The sequence below is a fragment of the Neodiprion pinetum genome, chromosome 1 (genome assembly GCF_021155775.2).
Source record: "Neodiprion pinetum isolate iyNeoPine1 chromosome 1, iyNeoPine1.2, whole genome shotgun sequence".
Taxonomy (NCBI): Eukaryota; Metazoa; Arthropoda; class Insecta; order Hymenoptera; family Diprionidae; genus Neodiprion; species Neodiprion pinetum.
This window is the reverse complement of record NC_060232.1, coordinates 229,327-250,299: the sequence shown is the minus strand read 5'-3', so window position 1 is coordinate 250,299 and position 20,973 is coordinate 229,327. Positions and strand designations below refer to the sequence as shown.

General features: G+C 35.5%; 2 protein-coding genes across 9 annotated transcripts in view; one reads left to right on the top strand and one right to left on the bottom strand.

Moving 5' to 3' along the window:
* The window catches only part of LOC124216680 (tolloid-like protein 1), an 18,508-nt gene extending 7,101 nt beyond the window's left edge, over nucleotides 1-11,407 (top strand). For 3 of the 6 annotated variants that reach the window (XM_046621501.2, XM_046621517.2, XM_046621493.2), the window contains 13 exons: nucleotides 581-758; nucleotides 924-950; nucleotides 1,082-1,293; nucleotides 2,102-2,309; nucleotides 2,421-2,629; nucleotides 2,718-2,946; nucleotides 3,057-3,242; nucleotides 3,413-3,658; nucleotides 3,805-4,025; nucleotides 4,148-4,330; nucleotides 4,486-4,615; nucleotides 4,694-4,878; nucleotides 7,887-11,407. In XM_046621501.2, coding sequence (XP_046477457.1) covers nucleotides 581-758; nucleotides 924-950; nucleotides 1,082-1,293; nucleotides 2,102-2,309; nucleotides 2,421-2,629; nucleotides 2,718-2,946; nucleotides 3,057-3,242; nucleotides 3,413-3,658; nucleotides 3,805-4,025; nucleotides 4,148-4,330; nucleotides 4,486-4,615; nucleotides 4,694-4,878; nucleotides 7,887-8,236 — 2,564 coding nt within the window. In that variant the 3' untranslated portion in view covers nucleotides 8,237-11,407. Of the gene's footprint in view, nucleotides 1-564; nucleotides 759-923; nucleotides 951-1,081; nucleotides 1,294-2,101; nucleotides 2,310-2,420; nucleotides 2,630-2,717; nucleotides 2,947-3,056; nucleotides 3,243-3,412; nucleotides 3,659-3,804; nucleotides 4,026-4,147; nucleotides 4,331-4,485; nucleotides 4,616-4,693; nucleotides 4,879-6,035; nucleotides 6,243-7,886 lie in introns of those variants that run through there. The other 3 variants (XR_011177687.1, XM_046621508.2, XM_046621536.2) reach the window with 3 other exon arrangements.
* On the bottom strand, nucleotides 11,053-20,973 carry LOC124216734 (uncharacterized). 3 transcript variants are annotated; one of them, XM_069137943.1, is made up of 10 exons: nucleotides 20,514-20,966; nucleotides 20,149-20,257; nucleotides 19,731-19,856; nucleotides 17,967-18,133; nucleotides 17,532-17,645; nucleotides 17,309-17,369; nucleotides 16,935-17,242; nucleotides 16,460-16,591; nucleotides 16,075-16,296; nucleotides 11,053-14,668 (listed from the first exon to the last, which is right to left on the bottom strand). In XM_069137943.1, exons 2-10 carry the CDS (start codon nucleotides 20,208-20,210, stop codon nucleotides 13,575-13,577), a joined length of 2,286 nt encoding a protein of 761 aa, XP_068994044.1. In that variant the 5' UTR covers nucleotides 20,211-20,257; nucleotides 20,514-20,966; the 3' UTR covers nucleotides 11,053-13,574. The 3 variants fall into 3 exon arrangements, with proteins under 3 accessions (XP_068994044.1, XP_046477581.1, XP_046477590.1); XM_046621625.2 differs by having other exon boundaries at nucleotides 20,149-20,962; XM_046621634.2 differs by lacking the exon at nucleotides 19,731-19,856 and having other exon boundaries at nucleotides 20,149-20,973.

Below are 20,973 nucleotides of genomic sequence, written 5' to 3'. Positions count from 1 at the left end.
TATCACAGTGACATTACAGTATAATTATGTAATTGAGCACCTGGGCAAGTCTCCTAAATTTCAAATCTTCGATCCTATTATATAGTTATTAAGAGTTCTTATAGGCTTTCAAATCTGTTTGTAATTCTAGCTGCCACAAACACTGATGAAAACTCGTTGCAGTAATTTCCGTCGCTATTACACTATAGGTGATCTTGCTACTAGTAAGAGCTTCGTTGATACTAGAACAGACACAATGTATTACATGAGCGATATTCAAAATACGATATGCGTTGACCTGAAAGTCAGAGAACTGGTTGAACAGAAAAAAAAATGAATCTAAGTCAAGCTTGCCCGTTACTATTACGCTGCAGCTATCTGGGACAATTACTTTGCCACAGTTGAAACAAGTATCCTGTCTAATGGATATTCCTACAGTTGTGCATGAGCCAGATACTGATAATTTTTAAATTCGTAGTAATGAAACGCACGAGATTTGCTCTTTTGTCAGTTTACACGTGCCTGTAGAATGTCATCAATCAGTAATCTATACAAAATGATATTTCTATTATACACACTACCGAGATGATTTTGTGCCCAGAGTGCGACCAATCGTTCGCAAGCTTCCCAGATGGTCCACAAAATGGAACCTTCAGTGCTCCAACTTTGATCAACCCTGAAGGTGAATCTAGACAGTGTGTTTATACATTTCTGGCTGGCTCTGGGCAACGAGTTGAAATTGTGTTTACTTCTTTCGGCCTTCGTGGTATGCCTCCCGAGTGAGTATCATTGAAACTTCATCTTACAATTAGATCTAAATTCATGTCTAGCATCGATTTCTTAATGTTCAACTACAAAAAAGCAATTGGTAGACCCGACATGGTCTACTGTTGTATAATTATTATTATACAATAGTTTCCCAATTATTTCTTGATGTGTTTCAGTGGCGCAGCAGTTGGCGAGTTACCTGGGTGAGTTTTGCTTATTTTATGGGTGTGTACTTCAATGTCACGAGCTACATTGCGTTAATATCACAGTTATGTAATATTTTTGGTCTACAATGACTGTAAGATTGTGATTATCTTCATTTTCAATTTTATAGTTGCGTTCATGAGTACATGGACATTTACACAGAAGTACAGTCTGGAAATCATAGCAAGCTGATAGAATCACCATTTGGCGGAAGATACTGTGGACCTATCCCTCCACGCAAGCGAGTTTCTTTGTATCAGGGCATTGCACTCAGTTTCTATACTGACAAAAACGTTACTCTGCCTAATCTATTTACTGGCTACTACACTTTTATCAATGAGTGTAAGATGCATTCTATTTCTTTACTAACATTTTATAAATTCATTGTTAGACAAAAGCAACTTATTCAGTGATATGGATAATGATATCAGTGGTAGTATCATTTGTACGTGTCTAGAAATTCGGCTCTACTTGGTTGGAAATAGCAGGAAGTAATATGTAACTCAGACATAATATCAATTATAGATACTACGTGCCATATCTCGGAATACTAGTTGAACATGACTAGCCCCCTGCAATAAATATTTCAATGAACATTTAACGCAACAGTGCCAGTGGAAAATAAAGGAAATGATCAAGTATTGTTTACTATTAAATCGATTTTGTTTTAATGAATATAACTTACGTCTTAAAAATTTACAGTCGCCAAGCTATTAGTTACATTACTTGTGTGGAACTCACGTATACTTTTTTATTTAACGTTGTTTTAAAATGACAAATATTAAATTCCGCTCAGGTATATATCTAGGTATGCGTATATATCACAAAAATTAAAAATATTTTTACTGTGAGTAACTTTTGGCACATGCATTTCAGTCACGGCATGCAACGCTTAAATGATGAAAGAGCTGAAAACTCATTTTTCGGATGCTAATCATGTCGATAGTATGAAAATATCTGTCGAATTTCGTTTCCTTTATATCTCCGTTTCACGCCACATCATAACACTGAAAATACAATACTTGTTCACAAAGCAGAGGACATATACCACTGACTTTCTCCATCACTATATCAAATTATTTTAGTTTATTATTGAAAGTTTATTGTAATACTGTTTGAAATATGCTTCCATTGCACATCATATTTTCAGCCGATTATGAAGTGGGAACTCCAGCGCCAAGTACACCATGCACGTTTACAGTAGATGCAGCTATTAAATTTACAGGAAATATATTGTCACCAACTTATCCGGGTGCTTATCCCAAAGATCTAGTCTGCAGCTATCAATTTATCGGGAAGCCCAGTCAACGGGTTCGTTTAGAATTCCGTGACTTTGATTTATTCTTTGGTGGGCCTCAGTGAGTAATTATATTATAATAAAATAGTCAGCTCTGTGTGTGAAATAAACAGCTCATTATTCACCATATTTTTGAAACGTTTACTAATCAAATTACTTAACATTTTTGTAGTTGTCCATTCGATTACGTGAAAGTATATGATGGCATTGACAACACTTCGGCAGTTATTGGTACATACTGTGGGCAACAACGAAACTTGGTGCTTTACTCCTCCGAATCTAGCCTGTTTGTGTTATTTGTTACACTCCAGCGAACAGCCAATACGCAAAATCGCGGGTTCAAGGGTATTTTTGAATTTTCCGAAAGCTTTGTTAAATTAGGTAAATGAACAACAATACCATAATAGTTGTGGATGAGCTTGCATTGGGAGAAGTGTCTTAGTCATTCTCCTTTGCTGTAAATTTGTAGATTTCATTAAGGATGATGGCGAACACATTCGTGGTTCGGAATGCGATCAGAAGATATTAAGTAAAAAGGAATCCTTTGGCTTTGTGTTTAGCCCAAATTATCCTTTTCCATATATACCCAAAATAGTTTGCCGATATTTTATCTATGGAATGCAAGATTCACAACATCTAGAACGTGTGCGACTAGAGTTTTACAAGTTTGATATACCCAAAGGGCAAGCAAAAGGAGAGTACGTATCATAGTCTGTCTGTAAAATATGAACATGTTTTTTGAAACTACTTACTATTCAGATTTCAAATATTGAAACTGATAATATCATTGATTATCGGAACTTTACAGCTCGGTCTGTACCGATGGATATTTGAAAGTATATCTAAAAGGGCAGGAGGCAACAGATTCATATGATAAATTTGATCACGAATTGTGCGGTGGAGAACACAAACCAAGCAATGTCGTCAGTGACGGTCCACGGCTGGTCATGGTTTTCAGCAGCGGAGAACTTCAGGGCAACGGATTCAAAGCTCAGTAAGTTTACACCTCAATTACGAAGACTGAATCGATTTATTTGATTGACTAATTGAATGGCCCATTTGGTCCTGTTACAAAACACTGATATCATATAATCTTTGAATATATCTAATTTTCTTTATATTATTGCGTTCAACTTTGAAGCTCTTGCTTTTCCTTTTTTATAGGTATCGATTTGAAACAGAGTATCGGATACCTGGAACGGCAGCACCCGATGGAACCTGTTTATTTACGTATCGCAGTTCATCCCGTAAAAGAGGAGAATTCAATTCCCCACGTTACCCTAGCAATTACCCCAGTGATACCAACTGCACTTATTTATTTTTAGCCACACCGAACGAACAGGTTACGCTAGTATTTGATCATTTCAAGGTCAGAGCTGACAATGCCAATTCATCGGTAGGATATTATGGGTGAGCGTTAGATCTTCAATTTATTTTTTGCCTTTTACCTTATGCCTGTAACGGAATTAAACATTTGATATATACGATGAACCCTGATAATGATGAACTGAAATTGATGCCGTCCACTTTGAGCAGTAATCAACTTTTTCCAATAGAATTCATATTTGCCAAGAAGATTGGTTAGAGATATACAATATGTATCGGGACAACACAGAGAAGTTGATTGGTCGCTATTGCGGTATGACAGCTCCGGGACCTGTAGAGTCAAATCTTGGGGCTCTTGGACTGAAAGTTATCTTGCATTCTGATGCTGAGCTTGTGTACAGTGGATTCAAGGCTCGCTACACGTTTGATGTTGCTAAATCTATATTTGGTGGTAAATTACACATGTCATAATTAAATTTCACCAGTGGACTAATTTAAAATTAACAGAGATTTATTATTTATCACCATACAGTATTTGACAACACTTATTATTTTGAGGTGATTATGTTGCAGATTGTGGTTCAAATATCAGCAGTTTGGATTATGGGATGATCACTAGTCCCAATTTTCCAAACAAGTATGATGGGCCAGCACGCAACTTGGCCAGTAAAACTTGTAATTGGTTTATAAACGTTAGACCAAATTATCGAGTACTTCTGAATTTCGAATTATTTTCTGTTGAAGGCGAGCAGTCAGGTGTGTAATCAATGTTTGCAAGAGTTTCCCCTCAACATTCTCAATGGATCTAATTTTTTATAATCTGCTACAAAACTGCTTGTGGAATCTATATTTAATTGGCCAACAAAGGCAGTCTTATAATCCTTGTTTCAATAAATACGTTTTCTATACAGCACGAGGTTGCCCCGCAGCAGTACTGCGCATGTGGCACATGGTGTCGGCTCCACCACTTGAACTCTGTGGCGTTAAAAGCGCTGATGCTAAATGGAGTTATGTATCTGAAGATAACAACATGCGCCTAAGGTTTGGTTGTCTTTCAAAGTACTAAAATTTAAAATTAATTCCTGATTGAATTGATAATTACACTACCATACAATTCAGTTTTATATCTGCGGACAAAGCTGTGGGTCAACAGGGCTTCCGAGCGGTATGGACGGAAGTGGCTACGGACGGCGATTGTTCTGGACAATTTCTTTGTATCGTGAGCAAATATTGTATTACCAAGGGTCTTCACTGTAATGGAATTAACAATTGTGGGCCTGATGACTCGTCTGATGAAGAAAACTGTAAGTCTTGATGAAATGCGTTATATTTAAACTTTATATCGATGTTCATTATTTGGCTTCCTCTCTCAGACTCACATGTAAATATACACAAGTATAGAATGATTCTTATAAAATCTGACACTCTTACACATAACAGTGGCCACTGTTTTTATGACACTAGTATGTGTTCGTATTATACCTCGAGAAGGAACTTGCTTAGATATTGGAGAATTTGAAATCGTTCCACCTAACTCTATAAGAACTACCATTAATCGTTTTAAATCATTTTTTTTAGAACTGTTCAGTATTTTCTTCATACAAGCAAACATGAAGAATATAAGCCTATAAAATTGAATTATGAGAAAAAAAAAACTATAATTCCAATAAAAATATTTCGGGATAATTTTTTTATATGACGATATCACGAGAATGGATGAACAAATTTTAATGATTTTAATCTCAACCGACGAAGCTTTTCATAACTTAGAACTCATAGGATTTTACATTTATTCACCCCAGTAGTTTCAAAATTATTCCAGTAACAAAGTTTAAAATAAAATAAAAAAAATTTATTCTAAAATGAATTTTATTTGAACCGATATTATTATATTCTATAATTACAAAAACATTGGTCACCATAAGGTACAGAAGTGTCCCGAATTTTAAAAGAACCAGCCATATGCATTATACATATGGTTTCATAGATTTATGCCTTCCGTACTATTTATTCTCCTTAGGTGTGTTTACTTTGGATCGTTTAGCACATGAGTTTGTGTAAATTTCAAGGCATATTCAGTCTGATCTCTGTATAGTTTCTCAGTTGCAATTCTATAGAATAATATCTAATAATTACTATTGCAATATTTCATTGACTCCTTACTTCACCTTAATGTGTAAACGAGTGTTTCATAGCATGCCTATATGTATATCTACACCTGATAACTATACCTGCATAAACTATCCGTCAAGTGCACAGAGTTGTTTCGAACGCTAATAATACGAATAAAAAAAAGTTTAACACTAACAGTCAGTGGACTGTTTTTTATTGTTTTGGCACCTGATATTATCACTTGTCATTACTGAACGAACTAAGCTTCGTTTGAATAATCTGCAGGCCAAATCATAAAACTACACCGCCACAAGTTGGTGGGTAAAGATATAGAGTTAAAATTTTTTAGGTAAGTAGTACGTACGTACAAGTGAGAGTGGTGGGATTGGTTGGGTGAATGGTGTGTGGTGTCGCAGGTGCAGCATCAGCTCCCTTGGAGCCAGCATTGGCTGGAGGCACTGCCATGCTTCTTCTCTCTCTGTGCTTTGTGTTCGTGGCCACCTGAGCCTCACACGTGGCTTCCAACGGGCCGGCATGTTATGATCTCCCTTATCACGTGAGTCCACGCACCGTTTTCCATGTCAATTGCGTTGTTGAGTAACATTCCATTAAAATCTGCCTAGGAAGTTTAATGTGATTTAGATATTCAATGTCAGTAGTTCCTGCGTACGTTACGATCTAGGATATATTGCCGCCGCAATGAAGTCTGCAGTTTGTATTGAGGTCTTTGCTCAACGTCATATGGCAGATTTTACATTTGAAATATCTCCATATATAACGGTTTCTACAATCATTCGGGAATAATGATAAACGATAAATTATGTAGTGAGACAAATGTTTTATCAACAAAAGTAAATTTATTACAGAAATTCGCATCACTATGCTGTAGTATACTTCAAGCCTTATAACTAGACGAGTCATCATGAAAATGAGTCTCTATCAGGATGGTTGAAAGTGTACCACTGCTTGCTTCACTCATAAAAAAACCTCTTGATCACGTAGCTCAAGTTCAACGATCTGAGACGATTGGGTCATTTTCATTAGGACTTCTCAAATTAGCACTAATAAAAAAAATTTAGTTCATTACAATAATAAAAATAAAAAAGCAGCAGTAAAAAAAATTGAGTTACTTACTATTATTGTAACTAACTCGAATTCTTTAATTGCTGCTAAAATGACAGGTCTTACTGAAAATGAGCCAACTCTCCAGAATGGTTTCAAATTGAACTAACTCAGCAGGATGGTTGAAATAACGTCAACTCTGCAGGCAGTGACTCAGTTTTGAGCATCATAGCGATTTGACCAATTTTAATTATAAAATATCGAATTGTAAGTTACAATAATTGTCAGTACCTCAATTTCTTTTATAATTGCTAAATTGTCAGATCGTGACAAAAATATGCTAATTTGCTATAGATTTGCTCGCCGAATTGTAATTAGCGATGACTAAATTTAATACAGCTTCGTGATGCAAATGTATGTAATTAATTCAGAAAGTAAGAGTTTAATATGTTAATGATATCTGTGAGTACTCGAAAATTATACATGAATTAAATGTAGCACCATGTTCATAATTGGCAATTACGCAATACCTTAATATTATCAACAATATTGTCTCAGCTGATATCACACTAAATTGATACATTACCTGCCTATGGTAATATCCTTTCCATAATCCTCAAGGACTGCATGGTTTATATTTGAATGCAATTAACTTGCTTTCTGAAAAATGACCAAGTGCATGCATTACTCTTTTTTCATGTGCCAAATTCTTCTTCCTGTTCTCGTAATCTTATTCTCTTCTCTCCTGTTATACTACTGTAGTAGCTACTTAGTTATACATGATAACATTATATGATAATGAACACTCTTTAGTAAATTATGTTGCAAACTAAAATTCTAATTACTTTGATATGGTGTGCTACATCCAGACAGTCTGTGAAGTTTTATGTGGCTAATCATGTTTGCAAATCTTGAGCCAGAATTAATTCCTATTACAGACCTTTGTTGACACTGATCTAAAAAGTCATGTTCGTTTTCTGGCATAAGCCTTCTAAAATTGGGATAGTCAGATTAAGAAGTACTTCTCTAGAGAAAGATCAGTCCTTGCAGAGTAGTTTCCCAATGAAACACGTGTGACTCTAGTACATTTTTTAAGTATTCTGATATGGATTTAATATCGATGTTGAATTGATTCTAGGTACGGTAGTAATACCTCCTGACAGTTATGCTGTACCAGCCGGCTGTGCTGCTGGTGCCATTCTGATAGCAACTTTATTTTGTCTACTATGCCACCGAAAGTTGAAGAAACGTCCTCAAGAGGTTCATATCGACGACTTGCAGCAAAGAGTTGAAGATCAACGTCACTGTCACCGTCATGATAGACTTCTTCATCACCATCATCATCATCATCATCGTCATCATCAGAGCCATAGTCATAGTCACAGCCATAATTTTAATCAGCACCACTTTCAGCAAGCGAGTCCTTCTAGTGGGAGTGAAGCGGAGCACATTTGTGGCGATGAGGCAAGCAGCCCAGACAATGTGTGACCGTGGGTGCTGGCAGCGTGGCTGAGGTCGTCGCGCCTACCACGACCCCCCACGTTGCGCTCTGGACTCTTCTTGATATGTAACTTGTTGTTGTTGTTGTTACTGTTGCCTGATGAAGGTAGCCTGATCAGCGCCATCAACAGAAATCACCGTGCTCATCAAATACTTCAGAAATTGACTAATAAGCAAACACACTAGCCATGCATCAAGTATAGTTATTACAAACCGTACTGTGCAGTATAATGTTATGCATATGAAATAAGGTAGATATATACATACATCTGATTTTTAGCTGATACAGATGAGTGACTTCGATTTAACATTCTTATCCATTATTGCAGAACTAAATATCTCTTTTGGATGTGTACGCATGTCCGGAGTTTTCAAATTGTTTCTAGCCATCAAATGAGAAAGAAAAAGAAACATCCGTCTATTCTTTTTTTCGTTGTTATTAATTCTTCGTTTATCGTTGAACTATAATTACTATAATGCCACACATCCTGCAATTCTTTAAGTAGCGTCAGAGTAAAACTAACTAGTTATAAGCATATGTGCTGGTTCAAATATAACGGTGTAGAAGCCAAAGGTCTACAAAAGCATAAATACCGTCACTCACTAATTTAATTGTACGAGCGTCAGTTATACATACGTCATACTGAGACAAAACCACCAATATTTGTCTCTGTCCGGATGTAATAATTTTCTAATTTCGATTAAAATGATATTCGAAAACAAAATAATCAGTCTGAGTCATGAATGTACAAATATTTCGCTTGTTAATATATTTTTGTGTGTGTGTTTAATCGATAGAGATCATTACGTATTCACAATACAATAAGCCATTTTGTTACTTTTACACACGAAATGCATTTCTTTGTATACTGTAAACTGTATACTATTTAAATACATTAAGATTGGATGTAAGACTCCAGCTTTTAACGTGTTTTCCAATCGATTCGCTTATTCTATTGATAATAATAGTAGAAATTTTCGTTGGCAACGGACATTAACCATTCATATTACGAAATTGCTATTATATAAAATTCTGGTAATACGATCTACGAAAGTTTGATCATTATGAGTGTCTATAATTCATCCAAGTATCAGAATATTTCTTTCTCAAAAGACTGTATTATTTATGTTACCTTTGAAGGATTCTAGTTGCCTGCTTGTGAATACATGGAAACAGTTTCATGCATAAAAAACGACAATTACCAATTCTTTAAAGTTTAAAGTTAGGATGTTTAGAATTTTATAGTTATTACACGTAAATATATATTTCACGATAAATGCTGCCATCGGAGCTATACCAAAGAATATTCTAAACTATGATAATTAAATCACACAATACACGTGTATATACACTGGACATAAAAATGAAATATGTGTAAAGTAAACGTGAGTCGAAATTCGGAACAAAGCAATCTTATAACGTGCAGGTTAATAACAGAATTCTTATTTTGAGTTCAACAAGTTACGAGTTCTAGATCACGCGATCCATCACATGAGAAAACCAAAAATACAATAACATAATTTCGTTAAGTTCAGTTCTGACATTGAGTAGTGTATGAGAACTGAAAACAACAGCAGCTGTTCCCAAATCACATTCATATACAATGCTTTTCTTGCTCAAAATGTAATATAAGCAAATGAGACGAGGAAGCACATCAATTGAAAGGTATAATTATTACACGTCACATGGAATAAATTATTTTAGAAATAATCTTGCACGATGCCAATCTAAAATCTGTACCAGCTAAATACACGTATACTTTGAAACATAGGAATTCAAATGCAACATCCGTGTTAGTACTGCCTAAATAATACCGCACAAATCAACTTGAATAATAACTGATTACAATAATAGAGTAAAATATTTTCCTCGGGTTCTCATGAATGCAAAATGCAGCAAGATAACATAAGGGGATTATACTGAGCTTGTATTTAGCACATCTACAAATGACAGTAAGTGTAGAAAAACTAAATTTTTCAAATTATCTGGTCATTTCGATTTTGATGTGGCAATTAGCTCATTATTTCTTTATTTTCTTCTAATTGCAATACTGTCGATTATTTATTCTACAACGTTAAAGACTATTCATAGTTTTTAATTATGAAAATGCTAATACGATATTGATGTTAGGGAGATTTGAAAGAAAAAATTACGCATAAAAAACAACAGCATATGATTGCTCAAAAAATATGAACCAATCATCAAATTCAAAAACTTTCTGATAGAGTTTGGTATAATAAATGGCTGTAATTCTTGCATTACAGATTCACTGCTTTAGCGAGAAGAAAAATAATTGGTTCACAAATATTTTTATAACGTCGATCCCGAAATTAATATTGATCAAAATATCGTTCAAAAACATCACAGGCGAATATTGGCATTGACTGCAGTTAATGGTATGTGGAACTTACTATTAAATATTCACTGTTCGGCAAAAGAATTTATGCAAAGGTGAACATCAAACAGACCTCAAGATAAAAGGTATAACAATGTAACTGGAACAAGCACTTTGTCGAAGAAACTCTGCCTAAGCACTTTTTGACCATGAGCAAAGGCTCAATATATTCTAGGTTTGATCCTTCGCTATAACAACACATGTAACAATCAGGCATCTGTAGTACACACTACAATTGTTGTTACATATATCAATCCAACATAAGTAACATAATGAAACTGTGCCCATCAATCGACTGTTCACATTTAATTTGGAACAGTACACAGTGCATTGAGAGGCAAACAGTGTTGATGGAATTATTTTCAAAGAACTATGGCCACTAACGCGAGTGCATTTTTTAACAAATGGTGCATTTGAATTTGACCCCTGTCAACTACTCTTCTCAAGTGCAAGTCTACAGAAACGAAATAAGTGAATGTCACTTCGAGAAAACTCTCTCGAACCAGATCAGTTCTTCGAAGATATTCTGGTTCAACCTTCATTTATGATTTATTAATATAATGGAGCGCAGTCACAAATGAGTTGCAAAAATAAAACCCTATTATATAAAAACATAAACACATAAAGATAATATAACTAATATAAGTGATAGCTATAGCATTTACATTGTTAATCCACGTAGAGGCCATAAAACGCGAATTGTCATTGTGGTGTCTATAAATCGAGTTCTCAGTAATGAGAATAATACATTTTTTTAATCAAACCAGTTTCGAACCTGTGTATTATTTGTAGGAATTTAAAATTCACCCTTCATGCACAAACTTATTATAATCTCACTCACAGGATCAGTCTAATTACTAAGCTTTTTCAAAATATAATTACAGAAACCAGAAGCGAAAACCTTACAAACTAATTGTCGCAATGAACTGAACAATTCGCAATCGTTTTATCTAAGCCGCGATTTCTGTCTTTGAGTCGATTTCATGACTGGTTATCTGATGCCGTTGACACAGCGACTTGCTCGATATTTTGTGATCAATTAGACGAATATATTTCAGAGAAAATGCACGTCTGTCAGTTTGGAATTGGATGAATAATGTATAAAAAAAACAATTACATTGATGAAGGTAATGAATCGATAAAACTATATTTTCGGTATAAATATTTGAATCTTTTCTTTATTGTATTGTAAAAACGATAGAATGCTTGCCACGTTGAGATTCAGCTATGCAGCAACCCTAAATATTCTCTATGTATTACATGTGATACTTGGGTGCAAATTCACTTCCTTAGTTTTCTTGCGATACGGATATCCTTAGTTGTATGTGCATACCATTTTCAGTCATCTACTTTCTAGCACCAATAATTGCACGTCTTTGACATAAATCCATATTTTTTTAATCACTAAATTTATTTTCCAGGAACGATGTTGTGAAAACTTGAACGGCTACCAGTTGCTTGTTAAAGATGTTACTATTACTTGCGAGCATACGTATACCTTCACTAGCACGTATTACGTTGATTACACATAAAGGTTTTAGTCTAATTGAGTATGTATCGTAACATACCGAATGAAAAACAAAAGCATACAAGTACTAAAATTGATTGTGGTTAGTAATCTTGGTAAGTGATAAACTTGGAGCATGATTAGTTTGTAAAGTATTAGAAAGTACACTTGAAAATATATTTCTTTTTGCCTTAAACGATGTAGTGAATTATGAGTAAACGGGAGTTCAGACTGAGACAATTGATAAAATTTTGCCTTGAAATGATGAAGATAAACTTTATTCAAATTTGTTAAAAACGCGTATCGAATGTACTATCGATAGTGTAAAAAAATCCATAAAGCATTATTTATTCAATGAACAGTATGACCAACTAAATACTTTATCAAAATTCAGTCATTAACAATAGTTTCAATTCTTATCGGCGCAATTTGTGTAATGGAACGTAACTGACAGCTCAGTAACGAAAGGTACAGGTAAGTAATATAATAGGCACCATGAATCTGAATAATGCAATAGTGACAGACAAATAGACCAACTGATATAGGATGCTCGTAATAAACATAATTTCAGCAGTGAATATAAAACTCAAAGTAAAAAAAAAAAAAAAAAAATGAAGATCTTTTCACTGTTGGTACTTATCTATACTTTTAACACTAGTTTAGAAGTACAGTATTCGATTGATGTGTTTTCGAATTAATATAGTGTGTAGTGGCAGTGCAACGACTTAAGTTGGTGGTTCACCTATTTAACTGCATTTACTGGGATGTCCATCTGTCTTTATTGCTTTTCATTTTAATAATAAGAATCCTATTACTGAAATTTAGGCACTAAAACTGGTAGAAAAATATATAAACTATGAACAACCACTACTTGGAGTGAGAAAAAAGCTGATAATATGTTCTACTTCTGATAGAAAATATTTTTATGCCATAAATGGACGAGAGAATAAATAATTATAAACTAAATATACATATTCATATATATTTTTTTATGCACGCCAGTGTTATATAATCTACCAGCAATAAAGATTTGCGTAATGTACGCTAGATATTAGTCTGGCAGCAAAAGTCATATTGTCAAAGATTCTAGAATGAACAAGTGATGTCAAAAAAAATTTGCAAACACACACTGGTCATTTCGCATGCATATATGTAACAAACACTTGGATTGCTTCTGACTCCTTTGAGATCTCTAGTAATTAATTTGCCAACGCACGGTTCCAAATGAGCGCTGTAGGCATTGCCGGTTCAAGCCGAGCAGCGAGTGGAACAAATTCAGACGCGTGCGGCCGGCAGTACCAACAGTGCTCATTCGAAACCATGGCTCTCAAAATTACTAGGGATATCGAAGGCGTCATAATCAATCTGAGTGTCTGTATATACTTAAGGCAGGTAGAATATCAACATATACGTTCATTGACCTTCAGACATGAATATATTGCTCATCATCGGTTTCACCATCATGTGCAAGATTCGTTGAATGGCTCATTTTTATTTTTTCATAGTTAGGGTCACCTTCATTTTTATTCCGCACCATTTCGTAATCGTCAAGGTTGATATTGCTTTTATAATTGTTCACTTGCTCGTAAGGTGGATCTTCATTTTGGCTGACAGTCAAATACTTGACACTTTCGTAATTTGGGTCACTTTGACTAACAGATTCGTAATTGGGGTCTGTATCGCTGTCACCTGGCCGACAGACAGAGGCATAATTTGGCTCCCCAGGGTCATGGGGCATGCTTTCATAATTCGGTTCTGAATCTGTATCTTGATCCAAATCAATTCTGCGCCGCATCCGAACTTTTTCATAGCCAGGATCCTCGCTGCTTGCATTACTGATTTGCCTGTGTTTATATGGCGAAGAATACATAAGGGCTACATCAATTCCATTGTTCTGCGTTACGGAATTTAGATTTTTACTGACCCTGGAAAATTGTGGCCGCAACACTTCATAATTTGGATCGATGTCTGAGACAGTTCGAACTATGCTACTTTTTCGGTTAACATTAACTGCCTCGTAACCTGGATCTGAACCAGACTTACTTGCGTCAGCTTCGTTCTGTTTTAATGCAAGTTTTAGCAAATTTCCTTCACTCTCAGTCGGAAAATTTGCACTGCTATTACCCACGGCAAAATTGGATAATTCCAAGTCCTTTCTTTGAAATTCTATAGAATCATGGCTTGACCACGACGTTCGACTGACTTCAATAAGGCTATGTTTTCTATTTAAAACTGGGTTTTCCCCGTGGTGGTTGTTGCTACTCATTGTTGGTATATCCAATTGCTCATCATCAATGTCTCGCTTCTTCTTCATTACTTTAGCATACATATCTTCTAAGGATTTCCCTGAGGAAATACTGGCTCTTAAGCGATCTTCTTTAGAGCCTCGTTTCTCAACAGATGCATAAACGTCTGACATCGTCTCTGGTGGTGGTGGCAGTGGAGAATTTGCTTGACGTTTTTCAGGTTTTGGAGAGCCAAGGTTAGCAACTGAACTGGTTGCACTTGATGATGATGCTTGAGGATGGTTAAAAGTAATACCAGGTTAATGATTGCATAGACCAATGAGGAAGTTTCACTGGGAAAAAATTTCTGCTTCTCACATGTACAAGAAATGGGGTATTTTTAAATAATTAGGTCATATTATTTCTTTTCCACTGCAAACAATAGAAAGTTGCATGCGTTCTAATTTCACTGTGGATGATACATACATGTAACTAACAAAACAAGCAGAATGCTTGGATTTGTTATGACATGTCGTGACTTGAAAACGTGGGTACTCTCAAATTCTTATATCTCGCGTTAGTTACCCCAATTTTCACCCATGAATAGACTATTAGGAACCCAACTTATGCGGCACATGCGAATACGATTGAATCTATGCAGCAATTATGACTTGAGTTAAATTTCTGCTAGACTCAGAGGCCAGAGCCTTCAATATCAATAAAATTATCTGGACCTAGGCTTCCTGTATCAAATATTAAGTTGTCTTGTTTAACGTACAGATCTCCAATCAGCATTTCGCTTTGAGATTCGTACTAGACAACTATGCTCCCATCCTTCATTCAGTGCGCCCCCAATCAAGTTTGCGTGTGGGACCTTAACGACCGTTTTATACTTACAATTAGCGGTATAGCAAATGACAACCAATATCAGCTTGATTTTTGGAGATAGTCTGTTTCACGATTTAAACAATCTGTAAACTGTGTTCATTAACATATCTAATCAACCGACACTCAAGGTTAATCTTAACACTTAATCATTTTTTTTTATGTTCGACTAATGAAATGAGAAATATGTTTGCATTATAGCTCAGATGGAACTGCACGGCCGCGAAATTAATTGATTGGGGGGGAGGTGATGAAATTTCACTATACTTTTGCTTGACTAACATCAAAACATTTCTTTTCTTAACCTTCTGTCTTTACTCTAACTTTATATCAAATGAGAGAAAAGATAACAACGGAATTACTTTTTTCTAAACTACGGGAATACATCAAATCAAAAAAAAATCAATGCATCTTCCGTCCTTCAAGTAATGAACCAATACGATACTATACCCGTGGATGAACATGTAAGAAGCAGAATGTAGCAAGCACTATTGTAATTCCAGTCACGACGGAGACTGATACTGTGTATTATACTGTGAACGGGTTACTTAACTGTGAGATAAAACTAAGTGTTCTTACTAAATAACAGTTATTATTTAAGTACATAGTAAACACCCAATAAATTACATCTTGCAGTTCTCATTCATTACCAGTATCATCACCTCGTAGCTGAAATCATAGAAGTGCCACGGCAGCAATAAGTCGCAATAATCTTCCCCCTTGAAACATCCTTGTCAATAAATTTTGGTAATACTGATAAAAAAAATATAGTAAGCATCTCAGGAACGCAAATATTTCTCGTAATAAATATACCTTGTCTAGAATGAGCATGTGCCACATGTCTGAGACTATCAACACTTGGAGGTTGAGGCGCTGACGCGTACAAATCATCCACATGCAATGGCTGCATTGAATGTATTTGCTCATTTTGCTGCACCCTAACTGAATCAAGTACCATCGGCTGTATTTGAGCATAGGTTTCACTTCCACTTGTGTATACCTTCTCTTGTTCATCAATTGCTGCATACATTTCATCTGCATATAGAGTGAACATTGAGTACAGTAATGCGTTTTAAATTGTATGGTCAAAATTCAAAGTGATGTTGGGTAATAAAAGAAAGTGGCCTTTAATGGACTGTTTTCAGCTCACATTTAAATATGTAATTCTAGTAATGTAATAAATATTCTATAGAAATACCTGAATCATCCGAAACTGTAGCATAATGAGGGTCAGTTAATCCACGTTGTTGTTGACGTTCTTGCTGTGCAGCTTTTGTTTGCGCGAGTATGTTTGCTAAGGGTTCCCTTACACTTATGCTTGTGTAACCCTCTGAAAAAAATGAAATGGAACTATGGTAAAGCCTAAATTACCCGATCCCGCTTCATTCAAGTTCACGGTTATTCAAGTTCATGCCATGGTTACATAAACCCATATTATTCAAGGTACAGTGAGTGATAACTGGTATCATTCAAAATTAACTGTATTATGACACAAAAATGTGTGGTGATTTTTTCAACGCACATTATTCAAGTTTTTCAATCGTCCAAGTTAGGGTGGATGCAAAATAGCTCAGATAATGTAAATTCTATTATATTGAGATAGTCGAAATTCTACTATACTCAGATAAGAGTGATATGTACACATTTTGGCACAAAGTTGCAAGAGTACGTACTGGAATCGTGAGAATCTCCACTGAAGTGCTGTTGCCTCTCCTCGTGATGATTTAGCTGTGGTGGTTCAGGGAGAGGCATGAGAATAGGTGGCGTCATGTAAGGTAAATCTTGATTGGCATGAACTCCACCAGTGATAGCAGTTGCAGCTTGAATATCCGGAAGAGGATCAGAGCTTATTAACGAATTATGAGAAGACGATTTTCGAGCTCTTGGCGGGGCGATAGGATTGGCACTCGTATGATTACATGATGACGACGACGACGAAGACGATGGAAGACTAGTATCTACTAAATGGCCAACGTTATTCCTACAGATTTTATTAATACATTAATTTGAGTTGAAATTTTCAGAGTTTTTATAGAAATCGTGTTACCTGTTTAGTTGCGTAGCTTCAGTCTTTTGAACGCTTTGCACCTGGGCATAAGGGTGTTCGTCTGTAAGGTAATGAACTTATTTATTTTTTCAAGTTTTTTCCACATGACATAGTTGCCAAGTACCATCCTTTCACAATTGAGTATTACCAAACTAATGTAAAAATAAAAACTCATACACATTTTACGATACCTACTGATCAATGCCGAATATTATATAAATACCATTCTTAGATCCAGGATTCTTCAGTCTCGTATACGGAGACATTGAATCTTGTTCAATCTGTGCACTTTGCAGAGAAGTTTCTTCGAGTTCTCTTGCTCCTCTCCTGACATCTGCTGTAAGTGATAATGAGACGAAATAAATGTGATAGGTCAGACAGTGGACTTTCGGAAGTAATATGCTGAGAGATAATTTTCTGTCATATGAACTGAGTTATTATCAGGTATATTTTTCTTTTCCCACACATGTTCTTTGTGCCAAAATTTTTGAGTCTCTAAGAGGACACATATGAGATTCGAATAAACTTTATCTATCTGGGGATAGGATATTTTAAAGGGGGGGGGGGACACTATTCTGATATACTGCAGAATCTTAGAAAGTTCACAGCATGTTTATTCCAGAATTGACTACATTTATTTTTGCTGATAGATTCATACATCGCCGAGAGTTTTTTTCCTCAACAGTTGCATAAAGGACGGATGGATCGCACATAACCTCGTTAGCCTCATAGATAACATCTTGAGGTACTGTTTCAAGTCGACCAGCTTCGACCGTCGTTCCATCTTTTGGAATATCTGGCAAACTTCTGTTTGCACTGCTCGTCCTAAATAAGATAAGATTTTATCACAACATTATTTTTTCAACAAAAAATATCGCTAAATGTTCAGTGCCATTAATTAGTTTGCCCATTTTAATTGTAAGGAAAATTATAAAGGGTTAGATGTAAAGAGCCAATCACCTGAAAAGAAGAACATTTGGGCTAAGGGGGTCTACGTTTCTTGGAACTTTGATTACTCTTCATTTATACAAGTAAGATGGTATAGCCGTTAGTGTACAGTCTCCATAATTTGAAATATGTTACATACTTTATCGTGAAATGTTGGAGGTAGCTTGCCAAATGGAAGAATCTTTAAAATTCGGTGACTTGTGTAATTCTAAGCTAATACTTATTTATTACACAGCCAGTGGAGATGCAACTTTTACAACAAATAAGAACCTAAATGGAACACCTGAAATTAAAAAACGCTACAGAACGAAGCTATAGAATAGAAGCTACAAGAATAATTTGTGAGTTTCTATATGCCATGTTAAAGAGGATACAATAGCAGGTGTATAAAGCCAGAAAAATAATCTGAAGATCAATGTGAAAACACAAAATTGTACAACTCTGATAAATGAATTGCACTTTAGACATGTTCACAATTCATAAAGGATATACAATAGCAAATTCAAAATCACAGAATATTGTAATTTTTAAAATAGACTTGGAGGTTTAATTTATCAAGATAATACTTCCAGATATAAAAATGTTTCTTACTTTATGACTATTTGATTAACCAATATAAATGTTTGTGTTTCATTTAGAGATCTAAATTGTTAAGGTTCACGTAGCTTTTTTCAACAGTTGTATGTACGCGATTTTACATTTTGCAATAGAAAGAGTAGTTCGAAATTCAATATATTTGGCATGAAAAATTTTATGAAAGTAATTTATTTCAGAATTGACTAGCTTGAAGGTGTTCAAATCTCGTACAATGTTTCCATTGAATGCTGTGAAAAAACCTATATATTCTACAAAAAGAAGTTGGTTCAAATCATTTTTAATTACAGAATTCAGTATTATCCATGGAGGTCCTGTATTTTCCTTACAGTTTCAAATTGTGATATAAAATTAATATTGGCAATAATATTTCGGATCTTTTTACGACAAGACAGTTAATATGTCAAATAGCTCACATCTGTAATTTATTATATACTTCAACTACCTATTAGAGCCACGACTATGGTTTGAAAGCAAAGGGCACGGGGAAGATTTGAAACCTGTATATTAGCATCAAGGTACAGATATATAAAATTGTAAAGCACTAGCATTCATATACACATTAAGCCTAGAGAAATGCGCAGTCCAATAATTTCAGTGGTAGCTAATTTTTGCACCTCACCACACAGCTGCCCGGTCAGATATTTACAAAGTATATGCTCTGTTTACGGTTTATATTAACAGCAAAGAATTAGTGGAGTGAATTAAATTATGTTTCATAGTGAAACATGATAACATTAGTGTTTTGGAATATGTTATTCTGAAGCTCGTAACAGTCGATTGCACAGTTGAAACTCCATGAAAAAAATTAGATTAGTGGATCGTTTGTTAGCTGGATGAATCCAACATGCACCCATGCCAGGTTTGTGCTTGTCGAAACCTTTTTCCAGCATCAGTTGTGTCCTGCGAGATGGGATGCGCGATGTCTGTGGTCGGCAGCCTGTTGAAACCTTCATTGTCAGAGTGGGTGATTGTTACCATACCCGCAAGCCCCCCAAGCTCGCTCCTGTTGTAATACATAGGCACCAAGGTCAAGTACGATGGTTACAAGTACATATTTATTGATTGTATACAAATATAGCCATTGAATGGAATATTAACTGCTCATTTATAAAATGTTACCATCCATTAACTTTACATTTAAAATAAGTTTAAATAGAAGAGAAAAATTCACTGTCGAAGCAAATTATCTGTACTCATCGATCGGTGATGACTGGTTCATCGTTACCTGAATCAATCGGAATTACACTTATTTTCTAATTGTCACCTTCATATATCAACAACAATGCAATACATACTTGTTTTCGTCGCGGCGACAGCCGCATACACAGCTAACCAGAAATCCAACGAAAGAAAGCATGGCTCCAAGCGAGATGACCCAATAGTGGTGATGCCACACGCCCTCATCTGATTCGAGATATACCATCTTTAATTGCGATTTTCCTTAGCGATCGATTACGAATATTATCACAAATATGAAACTGTCAATCACGTCATATTTTCAGCATAACCTCCTTTCGATACGCGCACATAAACGCACAAACGAGCACACGCGAGCACTTCATTAAAGTCATTTTATGTATGGGTACGGGACGGCATTATGCGTGGCGATGTATTTCTCGTTTACAACTTCTGTTAGGAAATACTGGTGCTGTTTATTTACCTAGAATCCAACACGGTGGACTGACTCTGACTTGTAACCACTTGTTACTAATGCAACTGTTGCACCAGATGGTTTGAATGTAGGATTTGATTGAGTCTCGCACGCATCCAATTTTTAATAATATCCGAAAAGAGCTTAATCATGTAAATTACTTGCACAAACTGTTTGTATATCAAAGTACGGTTGAGTAACATATCTGTATTTACGAGTGGTTTTCTTTCTCTTTCGACCGAAGACCACCGAACTATTGAAGATGATAGTCATGAGCGTGTGTATGAGTCAGCTCGTGTCAGCCTTATGCGAAAAGAGACTCCGATTTTTCGCCGCGGTGAGGCTATTACCCGTAATCATAATGGGAGCTTTCCAGGAAGGAGACACAGGGAGCTTTTCAGCAACGACACAGAGCGACACAGAGCGACACTGTGTCGAACATGGTGCTTTCCAACAACGACACAGAACG

Coding starts and splice junctions, on each gene's coding strand:
- LOC124216734 (XM_046621625.2), bottom strand. CDS start 20,276: ATGGTATATCTCGAATCAGATGAGGGCGTGTGGCATCACCACTATTGG. Junction 17,646..17,966: donor GGAAAAAAACTCTCGGCGAT/GTATGAATCTAT, acceptor TATCACTTACAG/CAGATGTCAGGAGAGGAGCA. Junction 16,297..16,459: donor TACAGTTTCGGATGATTCAG/GTATTTCTATAG, acceptor CTCTATATGCAG/ATGAAATGTATGCAGCAATT.